Genomic DNA, 12,842 nt, shown 5'->3' on the forward strand with positions numbered 1-12,842 from the left:
TTATACTGTCTGGTCTTACATTTAGGTCTTTAATACATTTTGAGTTTATTTTTGTGTATGGTGTTAGGGAGTGTTCTAATTTATTCTCTTACATGTAGCTGTCCAGTTTTCCCATCACCACTTATTGAAAAGGCTGTCTTTTCTCCATTTCTCTTGCCTCCTTTATCAAAGATAAGGTGACCATATCTGCGTGGGTTTATCTCTGGGCTTTCTATCCTGTTCCACTGATCTATATTTCTGTTTTTGTGCCAGTACCATACTGTCCTGTTTACTGTTAGCTTTGCAGTATAATCTGAAGTCTGGGAGCCTGATTCCTCCAGCTCCATTTTTCTTTCTCAAGATTGCTTTGGCTATTCAGGCTCTTTTGTGTTTCCATACAAATTATGAAATTTTTTGTTCTAGTTCTGTGAAAAATGCCATTGGTAGTTTGATAGGGATTGCACTGAATCTGTAGATTGCTTGGGTAGTAGAGTCATTTTCACAACGTCAATTCTTCCAATCCAAGAACATGGTATATCTCTCCATCTGTTTGTATCATCTTTAATTTCTTTTATAAGATAGACATTAAGGTCTTTTGTAAGACATTTATCTTAATGCAAGCACATTACTTGTTCTATCCTGCAATTCCAGAAATAATGTCCTGTCTGTGGCCTATGTGTTAACATATAAAGAACAATAACCAGCAAATATTTGAATTTTCCACAATTTGGAAAACCTAGTTTTTAGTGATTTCAATAGATAGAAAACAGCTACTCAAATCACTCCCTCGCCATCTGCATTCTTTATTGCTGACAGATTCTGTTCAGATGCTCACCTTCTATGCAGTCCCATATTCAGGGAAGTATGTATCCTCTCTTGACCCAGTGATAGAGTCTGATTAGTCTGAACCAATTTAATTAATCCCATTCCTCAGTGCTTAAGGGACAAAGAACTCAAATCGAGCCAATAAAACATGAGGCAAGCCTGGGTTATTTCTAAGAAAGTGCTCTTAATTTTTAAAATTGGTATGCTACAGAAAATAGGTGCTTTTCCTATCTTTGGGGACTACTGAGTATATGACACATAGAGCTATGGCAGACATCCTGTGACCATGAAGCGGTAGCCAAGAGGATTCCAAAAAAGCTACCCTAGAACTTTGCCATTACCCAAATGACCAATTAGGAAACCATGGAAGCAGGTGGGACCAATATACTTTCTTGTTATTTAAGTTTATAAATGTTCTTATTTTCAAGTCACTTTTAGTTAGACTTTTACTTAAAACTTAAAACATCATTAGATATGCACTGATTTACTAGCTGGGTGATTTGGGACAAATCATCAAATAAGAGTTATTATTTATCATGCACCCATGGGCCAACTGTAGCATTAGAGAGTTTACATATGTAGTTCAATTAGCTATCACAACCCTATATGGTCAGTATTATTTTTATTATCCTCACATATAGAAGAGGCTTAAGAGAAATTAAGTAACTTCCCTTAGAGAAGACGGCTACTAAGTTTCAGAGCCAGGATTTGAACCCAGGTCTATGTAGCTTCAGGCTGGTCATGGCTTCTCAAATATATTACAGTGCTAACCTACTTAAGCTGAATTCCACTTTCTAATGTCTCCACAAAGAAAATTCTACACAATAATTTCATAAGATTATTCTGAGGATTCAATAAACAAATGCATCTAAATTAACTATCATTAAACTAGTACACTAAGATGAAAATAAATGGGCATTCTCAGCATTTTGGAATAAGGTTCAAATAGTCATGCCTCTATACCTTTCAGTTTCATTTCTGGAGCACTGCAATCTGATTTTATATCTGTATGTTTCACACAAAATATGAATTTAACACATCATATTGTCGCTACATTTTTCTTGATGTTTGCATGTAAACATAGGTTAGAGCTGAGTGCCTATTTTTGAAAAAAGATAAAAAGTATAGAAAGCTAGAAATGGAAAAAGACTTTGAAATCATCTAGAAAAAACTTCACATTTTTGATAAAGAAAGCACTAGAGACTGATGGAAACTGCCAATGTCATTCAGCTAATTAATATTGAAGACAAGAGATTCAACTAATTAATACTGAAGAAAAATTATCTAATTCCTATTCCATGGCTCCTCTGATGCCATTTTGCTATTTTTAAGAAGAGCAAATTAGGGATACAAGGAAAGAAAAAAACCGTAAAGAGAAAGGCAATTTTAATTTTGGTACTCTGAATAATGCTCTTACCTAGCTCTACTTTGAGTGGTTTATATCTCTTTAAATTCTCTTGATTTGAACAAGTGACTTTCCAGTTCCACAACTAAACTAAAGGTAGGTGATGGGATCTTCCAAGATAAATACGATTTCTAAGTTTAATGTATCAAATACAGAGGATTTCGAAGCACATATCGCTAAAGAGTAATGTTTTCACTTTTCTTTGCTTTTCTTCCTTTCTTTAGGATTCTCTTAGATATTTCTAAAACCTTTCTAAAAGTTATTTGTAAGGTGAGATATTGTTAAGGATAACTGGCCCAGTCTCTTCAGTAAGTCAGTACAATGAAAAAAAGAGTAATTCTAAAGTAAAAGAGACTTAAGGAATAACTAGATGTACAAATGTACAGGATATTTTTAGAACTGCAGAAATGTGAATATGGACTGGATATTAGAAAATATTAAAAAATTACTACTAACTGGTTAAAGATAATATTTCAGCTAGGAAGAGAACATTTCTTAGTTTTTAAGAGGCACACTGAAGTTAAAAAGAACACTATTAAAACTTCTCAGCATAAAAAGCTATATCTTTCATTATTTATTAATCATATATCAATATAAAGTGACCTCTTTTCATAATGTTTTTCAGTCTTAGATTTCTTCTTCTAATTTTAATACTGCAACTTCAGTTTTGTAGATGAGAATAACTTTATTGTCCTCACCCAACCTTTTATATTCAGCATTATTGTGCTGTTTTACTTTATCTAAATTTCCTTTATACAAAGCAATTAATGGATTTTGCTTTAAATCCTCAACAAAGCTCTCTCCATGAGATAAGGCTGTTTGCATATACTATTATATTTATTACATTTGGTCTAACTTCTGTCACTTTACTTCTGCTGTTTTTAGACAGCCTTGGTATGTCTTTTTACTTTCATCTTTTGCAAGATAAATTATTCTAATCTACTATTAGTTATCTTAAAGCATTTCACAAACATTTAAATTTATCTAAGTATATAAAAAGAATAATTTTAGATACCCATTTGTAGATACACAATTCAGTGCTACTGACTTCTTCAGCATATCCCTTAACTCTTTTCTAAAACCTATTTTATTTAATCTAAATATTTACAAAAATTAATAGTAATTTAAAATTTTAATTAAAAATTTTTTATTTCAAAACATGTTTTAATTAATAAATTTAAAAATTTTAACATTAAATGATATATAATTACATAAGATTAAATAATGAGCATTAAGTTTTCTCCTGTTAGTAGCTGGGAAGTTTATCCCACCTAATCTCTCTAAAGATGGTTTTCATTTCACCACTCATTCATTTTAATCTTTACTTCCTTATTCTTGAGGTTTTTTTTTTTTTGCGGTACCGCGGGCCTCTCACTGCCGTGGCCTCTCCCGCTGCAGAGCACAGGCTCTGGACGCACAGGCTCAGCAGCCATGGCTCACAGGCCTAGCCGCTCCGCGGCATGTGGGATCCTCCTAGACCGGGGCATGAACCTGCGTCCCCTGCATCGGCAGGCGGACTCCCAACCACTGCGCCACCAGGGAAGCCCTTGAGTTATTTTTAAATTTCTCTCTCAAGCATTTAGGACGCATTATTAAATAATTTTACAAAGATAACTGGGTGGCATATTTTTCAATATGCTAAAGGTCTGAGAATATATCTTTGTATATAAATAAAAATGCATTTAGTTATAAAATGTGAGGGTCATAACCTTTTTTTTTCTAAAGTGCACTAGATACAACTTCTTGTGCTCTGTAATAGATTTTTGCAAAATTTGAAGCTTAATTTCCTAAAAGTACCTTTTCTTCTCCCTAAAAACTGGTTGGGTTGGGTTTTGTCTTTAGTTTTTAAATACGAACACTGGTCTTACTCTTTTCCTTTTTAATCTTATATTTGGTAGGCCCTCAATTTGCAATATTCAGATATTCTTTTTTCAGATTCATAAGTTTTCTGATACCCTTAATCATAACACCTGATCCATCTGTTCTTACTATTTATTCATAAGGTGGATTCTGATCTGACCCCAATGGCTCAGAGCTCAATATATTATATCCTTTAAATTCTGAGTGAGATTACTCCTGCATATTGCTGCATTGCTTTGCTATGTCAAAATAAGTTTTTTGACTTCCAACAAAGATTTTCTTTGGCCTCTTGTGATTGTTATGCCATTATATTCTCGTTATCCTGGCCTTTTACTATTACAAACCAAATTATAATTAAACTCAAGACACAGCACATACAGTTTTCATATGGAACTAACATTTGATATCATAACAATTATAAAATTATAAAGATTCAGACATATCTCTGAGAGATCACTCAGTATCATCCATGGGCAAGAAACATTTTTTTTTAGAACAGCCATTCTAACAGACAGCCATTCAGATTCCTAAGACTAAACACCCAGTTTCGTTCCTCAACAACATGAATGTAAATTGGTGAATTTCAAATACCCAAAACAGAGGCAACTGAAAATGGATTGAGTTTTTCACCTTGAAAACTTATTATTTAGACTGAAAGTTAAACCACATACTTTAAGAGTGCATGTCACTTAAAACTAATACAATATTGCAATCTTAAAAGCTAAAAATAAAATCCAGTTTCAATTCTGGCTAGTTTTATAAAAAAATATACACGTTGCCCAGTTTGAAAAGCCTGCACTTTACATACTACACTATAATACTTACAAGCTGATGTTCTAATAGTTGGATTTTTTCATCTTTTTTCTTTATTTCATCTTTAAGTTGTTTTATTTCATTTAATAAATCTTCATTCTGAAATATTTTAAAAAATTTAACATGAAGTATTTAATTGTATTTAAAAACACTAACGAGAAGCATTAAATCAATGATGAAGACTGAGTAATGAAATGGTTGTTTATTTAAGGGGGAAATTCTTCTTAAATATGTCAGCTATTAATCCACTAAAAAAAAAACCCATTTTGGTCTTCTAAGAATTCATAGTCTAAGGAGTCTGACACGTAAACAATGAACAATAATAGCAGCAACAGCTAACATTCATTGAGTATTAATCAGGTGCCAAGAACTAAGTACCTTTTAGGTATCTAAGTAGTTGATTCCGACTGCAACCCTGAGGTAGGTACTATTATCCCCATTTTACAGACAAGAAAATTGGGAACTAGGCCACGTAGTAAAATAAATTACACACAAAACAGTAACCTCAGCTAGATTTCAAGGAATGTATAAGAGTTGCCTGTCAGAGGAAATGAAGGCCACAAATAGAGAAAACTGTGTAATTAAAGGCACAGAGTCATTTCATGGCTGGTTCAGAAATCAGCAGAAGGATAAATGTGCCTGAAGGATAACAAGGAAGATTCTTTTTCCATGAGCTACTTTCATGAGAACTGCCTAAATCAAACAGTAAATATCCTGTCAACTTAGTCTATAAGAAATTCCTAATAGTATTAAGAGAAACCTATTGTCAAGGTTAGCAGGAATCTAGTTACATTTCCAAGTATAAGGTATCATTACCCTATAGTTAGCCCATTTTGTTTACTGCTATTCAATTATCCAGAAATATATACTGATGAAGTAATGCAAGCAAGCAAATCACAGTTGACCCTTGAACAACACAGGGGTTAGGGGCACCAAAGCAGGGGTCAGGGGCACAGAACCTCTGCAAAGTCAAAAATCTGGGTATAACTTTTAGTCGGCCCTTGACATCCACAGTTCCTCCATATCCACAAGGCTCACATCCTTGGATTCAACCAACTGCAGATCGGTGTAGTACCACAGTATACATTATTGAAAAAAATCCGCATGTAAGTGGACTCATGCAGTTCAAAACTGTGTTGTTCAGGGATAAACTGTAGAATATATATGTGAATGATACATCTTTCCAGAGAGAAAAGTAAGTGAGCAAATAATTATAATGTGTTGGTCATGAGCAAAGTATACACTCTTCTTCAGATATATTGGGAACAAGAAATAATATTGCAGTCTCATTAACAAGAGATTGGAAACAGACATTTTATGAAGGCTTTCACATATCAAATAAGCATCGCAATGGGGAAGAAACAACAGGGAAGGAAATATTTTTTTAAATGCTGTTATGTATACCAAAATTGGGAAAGACTAATTATTATATATAAAAAATGACTTCCAGTTGAATTTAAAGAGTTTAGGGACTTTAAAAAATAATAAATCAAGACTAAAAAAAAAAGATGGACTGCAAATCATGAAGGACATATTTTTAAACTAAGTGGCAAATTAAGCTATTAAGAAATGATAAATATATTTGATTATATAAAAATTTATAGCATCTATACAATTAACATTAAAGTTAAAAGCTGGTGAAAACCTATGCTAATATGACAAAGAATTTATAACTCAAGTGTATTAGGAGACTGTTCAAACATATAAGATCATTTCTAGGCCCCAATAGACAAATAGTCAGTTCTCACATATATACATATAACTGGAAAAATGTTCTATTTGACTTATTGAAGAAATACAAATTAAAGTATTAAAGGTATTGTTTTACAGGTATTAAATTGGGGGAGAAATACTCAATGTGATTAACAAGACTGCAGAAAAAATGGTACATTATCAGACATAACTGACATTTCTGGACAAACGTATGCCTGTATATACAAAAGTCATAAAAATTACTTGCACTCTCTGATTCAGTTATCCAACTCCTATGCCAAAGAAATGACCCTAAGTACGAGAAAACCTATAATAAGATATTCTCTTTAAGTTACAAATTTAGAATTGTCCTGTAAGAGGACAACTGAAATACAATGAAGTAAGCAACTTGATGGAATACTACACAGCCATCATTCAGTCATGGCTAGGTTCTGCTGGTGCTGGAGGAAATGGACTCAAAGCTGAAATCAAAACACAATATGGTAATAACATTTATAGCCGACATGCATATAGCACTTACTTTAGAATAGGCACTGCTCTAAGGATTTTACACATAAAGACAGGCAAAGGAGAACACATCAGGAAATGGGTAATTCCAGTGGAGTCTTAAAGGGTAAGTAAAAAGTTCTAAGGACACAAAGTGTGGCAGGCTCTGTATTTTAGGGTAAGGGATTCTATAAGACAATACAGAGATGGGGACAAGCATAGCATATTTGGAGAATTACAGGCAGTGATGCTGTCACATGAAGGCTGTGGTATACAGTGGGGAGCAATGTGGTCAGTAAATTAGGCAAGGGCCAGATAGATCATAGAGGGCCTGAACATCAAGCATGGCTTTAGTCAGGGAGTAACAGATAGATCTGCATTTGAGATGGCTTTGACAGCTGTTTGGAGGATATACTTGACAAGGACAACAACAAAACTAGGCTAGGAAACTTGTTATCAAGATGTTGTAATATGCCAGGTAAGAGCAGGGGCCTGACCCAAGAGAGTGATAATAGGGAGGAGAAGAAACAGGAGAAAAGGAGATGTTGGCAATTCACTGCATGTGAGAGAAGAGCACAGAGAAGCAGTCAAGAGTGACATCTCCATTTCTAGCTTAGATGACATAGTAAATAGAAACAGAGACGGAAGGAGGAGAAATATGTCCAAAGAGAAATACATATATGTATATTGGCAGCGTCATGCAGCTCATGGGATCCCTGACTAGGGATCGAACCTGGGCTCCTGGCAGTGAAAGCGCTGAGTCCTAACCACTGGACCGCCAGGGAATTCCCCAATGAGGAATATTTTTGAGTTTTAAATACATTGCTAGAGGTACACACACCTCTTGAGAGGTGTGTTAGAGGTGTTCCACCTGTGAGTGGGACACACAGTGGAAATGTCCAGTGGGACAACTGGATTACCAAGCATGAGAGAGACTGATTTTATGTGTTATCAATATATATGTTATATGTGAAATCATGACAGTAGAAAGTTTGATGAGGACTGGACTAAAGATATAAATCTACATTCTAAAGAAGAAAAGGAACCTACAAAGAAAATGGAGGGGGTCGATGTTAAGGGGTATATAGGGAATTCAGACAGAAGTGACACAAAAACCAAGGGATAAAGCTTGTAGGATGACAAAGGCCATGCCAAATGTCTATTTTCCCAGGTTTCCACATTAACTGGAAAGGTAGTTTAAGGAGAGTCAAGAAAAGGTTTATTCGATTTACTGAATTTAGGATAGGGAATATACAGAAATTTATAAGGTGAGGATAATGGGGAAGTTGAGAAAGCAACTGAAGAGAGATGAGAGAGGAGGTCTTTAACTGCAGCAGAAGATAAGAGCCCAGAACACGAGAAGAAAGGTTGGTTTTCCACAGCACAGTGGTCACTTTTCCCTGCAACTGGAATAAAGTGATTGAGAGTGACACAGACACAGACTAAGTCGGAAGGCAGGCAGCAGAAGATCTTGCTTGAAAAACACAAGACTACCTGCAGAAGTTGAGAAGAGTAGCTGAGGAGAGTAGCCAATGTCTGGAACAGCTCATCAAGGGAATGGGAGAGACAGCTGTCCTGAGATAAAGGAAAGACTGTAGACATGGCAGGTCCAGTGTAGCTTTTAGACCCTAAAATTGTAATGGTATAAGTCACCATATTTGTATCATTTGAAACTGAACTGCGAAACCATCTTGGATAAGAAGATGACATACTTGGGGATTTGCTGATGAAAGTGAAGGACAGTCTAGTGTACTGGGCTGAGACAGTGTGAGCTATTCCATCTCACCTTGGAAAGAAGGAAGAAAGACTAGGAATGATCTGCCTGAAAGGAAGGCATTGGGGATAAGAAATAAATACATGATACGTCTATCATGTAGTATTAAATTAACAGACAAACTGTAAAGGAAGATGGACAAAATGAACACATTAATTCTATAAAAAAGTTGGAATTAAACTTTTTTTCTTTAAAAAGAATTTCTTTACATGTAAAAAACTTTTCACAAAAAAGAATTCAGGGAAATAGTCAACTTTACTTTTAAAATATCAGTCACAAAACTTAAAAAAACTGAGATAATCAGAAATCATCTAAATCAATGGTCCTCAATTGAGTATGCAAGTAAAAGTTTTTTAAAAAGAGATGTCCTACTGCAAACCTATTATTATACTAACAATAGGATGGAAGCCCAGAGACGGGAAGAAATTTATATGAAAACAGGTAGGTAACGTGTTGAAAAGCCAAGATTAGATAACCAGATGTGACTACTATCCTATATTCTTTTGATTTTGTGTTTTATACATAAATTTGTTCCCAATAGGTCACTCCACATCCTATGAGAAAATTACGCTTCTCTGACCCCTAATACCAAGCGTGGCCACTTGACCTGTTTTGGAAACGACATATGTTACATCCAAGCAGAATCCACATGTTATTATGCCAATGCTACTTTCCCTCAGGTACAAAAAACATGTCCCAGGATAAGGGCTGATCCTCCAGCCTGGATCTCAGAATGAAGCGGACACGTGAAATCCCATTGATCTACAACCAAAATGCAACATATTGAGAAATAACAAGAAATAAACTTTTGTTATTGTAAGCCACCAATATTTTGAGGTTGTTACTACAGATAAGTAGCACACACTGACTATTATACCTTGAAAACAGAATGTGAAAGGAAACAATAATTTTACTTGGAAACATGAAAGACATCAAGAATACCTGTATGTGCTTAAGAAGTAAATATGTGATTCAGGTAGATGCAAAAAACAAAAAGAGCTTTCTTCAACTAAAAATAGACCTCAAGATGAGAACTATAAAGAAATACACCTTCAAACACTAACCTGCATCTGCATTCTATAATTATATCATTAAACATGAAAAAAATAAATTAATGTCATTTTCATTAATATTTCTTCAATGTTGTGATTATATATGAGAAGTACCTATTAACTGTTTTAATTTTTGTTGGTAGTCATATTTTAAAAACTGTTATTCATAATTATAAAAAAAGAATTTAATGATTTTTATTTAAAAAGAATCCTGTACCAATATTAATACAGGGACAGATGATTATCCAACTGATAAAACAAACTCAAATTAAAGCACCACAGTGATATCATTTTAACTTAACAAGGTAGTAAAAGTTAAAAGAAATCTGATTAAAACCCAAGACAGCAAAGCTGCAGGTTTTAATATATTTATTATTAAATGTTTTAATTATTATTGCTTTATAATTTTAGTAATAAAAAATTTTTTTTGAAAAATTCAGCATGACTACCTAGTCATCATACCTTGTATATTTGATCACCATCTTCTGGTTCTGGACTAGATGACAAGGAGAGTTGAACATCATGCAATGAACCACTTTCATCATGCTGTCAGAAAGAAGAAAAAGAAAACATTAAGATTAATACAATTAACTGCAGATACTGAATTCAACCTTAATTCACCCCAGGCCAAATATAAGCATGGCAAACAGGAAATAAGATTTTAGAAATCTCATTTTCATCTCTATGCACTGGTAGAAAGAAATGTGGAACAGGAAACAACAGAGCTCAGGAAAGAATATTTTGTGGGAATAAATAACATACACTATACAAGTCGATGATGCAGAAAGCCACTGAAAGTTTTAAAGTGGGAAAAGGAATATGGGAAATTTCCTTAAAAATTTTAAGACTACCTCACCTATGAAAAATGTAAAATAAAAGTCAAATTAAATCTGATTTGAATCAGCTGTGGTGTTCTGAGTATAAAGGAGTCAGAAACAATAATATTAAATGGCTCAAAAAGGTTTGACCATGGGCATCCCTGGTGGCGCAGTGGTTGAGAGTCCGCCTGCCGATGCAGGGGACGTGGGTTCATGCCCCAGTCCGGGAAGATCCCACATGCTGCGGAGTGGCTGGGCCCGTGAGCCATGGCCGCTGGGCCTGCGCGTCCGGAGCCTGTGCTCCACAACGGGAGAGGCCACAACAGTGAGAGGCCCGCGTTCCGCAAAAAAAAAAAAAAAAAAAAAAAAAAAAAAGGTTTGAGCACAAAAATCATTTGATTAAAAATACTAGATACATATTGCATGACTCTATTTATATGAAGTTTGAGAAAAGGCAAAACTAATTTATGATGCTACAAATCAGAAGAACGGTGGCTGACCCAGGGGAAAGGGGTTATTGACAGTAAAGTGCATTATACTCCATAAGGAGGCTGGAAATGTTCTATGTCTTGTCTGTATGGCAGTTACATGAGTACATACAAATGAAAAGTACAAGCTTTACACTTAAGACTGGTACACCTGAAGCACTTTACTGAATGTATGCTATACCTCAATTTAAAAAATTTAAAAAATTTAATTTTTGTCATTAAACCCAATTTGTTAAAAATGACAGAATAGTATTATGTCCTACCCCTTGCTGAAGTGGTTTAGGAATAACCAGCTGAAAAATGGCATGTTCAACGATTCATGGACAACCTTAAGAAAGATGAACCAGAAAAGAATATGCCTGGGATGATGGTGAGGGACTGGGTCCCTGACCAAGACAGTACAACTGCGGCTCGATACCTTATTTGTTCAGATGGTACCTAGCTGCCTTGGGACACCCACTGAGTCAACAACCTTCAAGGAGTACTGCATAGCAACCTTTCTCAGACCTATCTGTCCTGAAGGAAATCTCCCAGACCATGGAAATGTCCTGTATTGAAACAGGAGTGCTAAAATAGGAGACATTAAGTATGTAGATCATTTTCTTCTTTACTTATTGTACTGTATACCTATTGAATCAGAATCTCTAGCGATGGGGCCTAGGAATGAGTATTTAGAAAAATTCAACAGGTTAATAGTGATTGACAGTGAAGTATTAGCAGTTGCCAAATTTCCAGCAGAGATAAATTACATTTTTATTGGTGATACCATACAGACATTAAGAATTTGACCTGAGAGAGAATGTAACATCCTAATGAAGAACAAATGTTCTCAGAAAACATTAAAAAATGTTTAAAAAAAAAGAATAAGAAATTTTACAAGATTCATCTCAGTAAAAAGTTTATCTCTGCCTTGACATATAAAAACAGGGCCAGTCCTACAAACAAGTACATATTTGAGAAAAAAGGGACTGTAAAATTTGACTTATTTCCCAACATCCACAATAACTTCCTGCCCAGTGCAGAGCAGGAACCTGAAAGAAGAGGAGACAACATAAACTCAACTGCCTTGGACATGGGGGTAGTCGTGGGAAGAAGCAGAACAGGAAAAATAATACATCAGTTTTCACTGTACAGGAAAAAAAAGGTGAGCCCAGGGAAATAGAAAATACCAGCAAGTCACAAAGAAAATGACTCCAGGAAGTTGTATGTAAATTACTAGGTTCACCATTCCTGAGCACCACAGTTGCCCGTATCTGATCCTAAATAGCATTTCAAACACTTTGAGAAATAAACTAAAACTATGCCCAGGTCTCAAGCTAGCCTTTGGAGGGTGTACACTCAAAACACGTGGCAAGCATGGCAGAGGCTTTGGAAACAACTGATATTACAACCACAATCCAAAGGTGGCTAATTAGAACTTGCAGTCTGACCCCAACCAGATCATTTGTCTGCTTTAAAAAAAAACAAAAAACAGGGCTTCCCTGGTGGCGCAGTGGTTGAGAGTCCACCTGCCGATGCAGGGGACACGGGTTCGCACCCCAGTCCAGGAAGATCCCACGTGCCGCAGAGCGGCTGGGCCCGTGAGCCATGGCCGCTGAGCCTGCGCATCCAGAGCCTGTGCTCCGCAAT

The 12,842-nt window shown here is 35.3% G+C and overlaps 1 protein-coding gene across 1 annotated transcript in view; it reads right to left on the bottom strand.

Moving 5' to 3' along the window:
- LOC103085244 (serine-rich coiled-coil domain-containing protein 2-like) overlaps window positions 1-12,842 on the bottom strand; it is a 60,681-nt gene that overhangs the window by 26,712 nt on the left and 21,127 nt on the right. Inside the window, exons 3-4 of the mRNA XM_007456481.1 lie at window positions 10,370-10,453; window positions 4,895-4,981 (exon numbers count right to left, since the gene is read on the bottom strand). Of these exons, the coding sequence (XP_007456543.1) occupies window positions 4,895-4,981; window positions 10,370-10,453 (171 nt within the window). The remainder of the gene's footprint in view (window positions 1-4,894; window positions 4,982-10,369; window positions 10,454-12,842) is intronic.

This window comes from Lipotes vexillifer, unplaced genomic scaffold (assembly GCF_000442215.2).
Source record: "Lipotes vexillifer unplaced genomic scaffold, Lipotes_vexillifer_v1.1 scaffold319, whole genome shotgun sequence".
Lineage (NCBI taxonomy): Eukaryota > Metazoa > Chordata > Mammalia > Artiodactyla > Lipotidae > Lipotes > Lipotes vexillifer.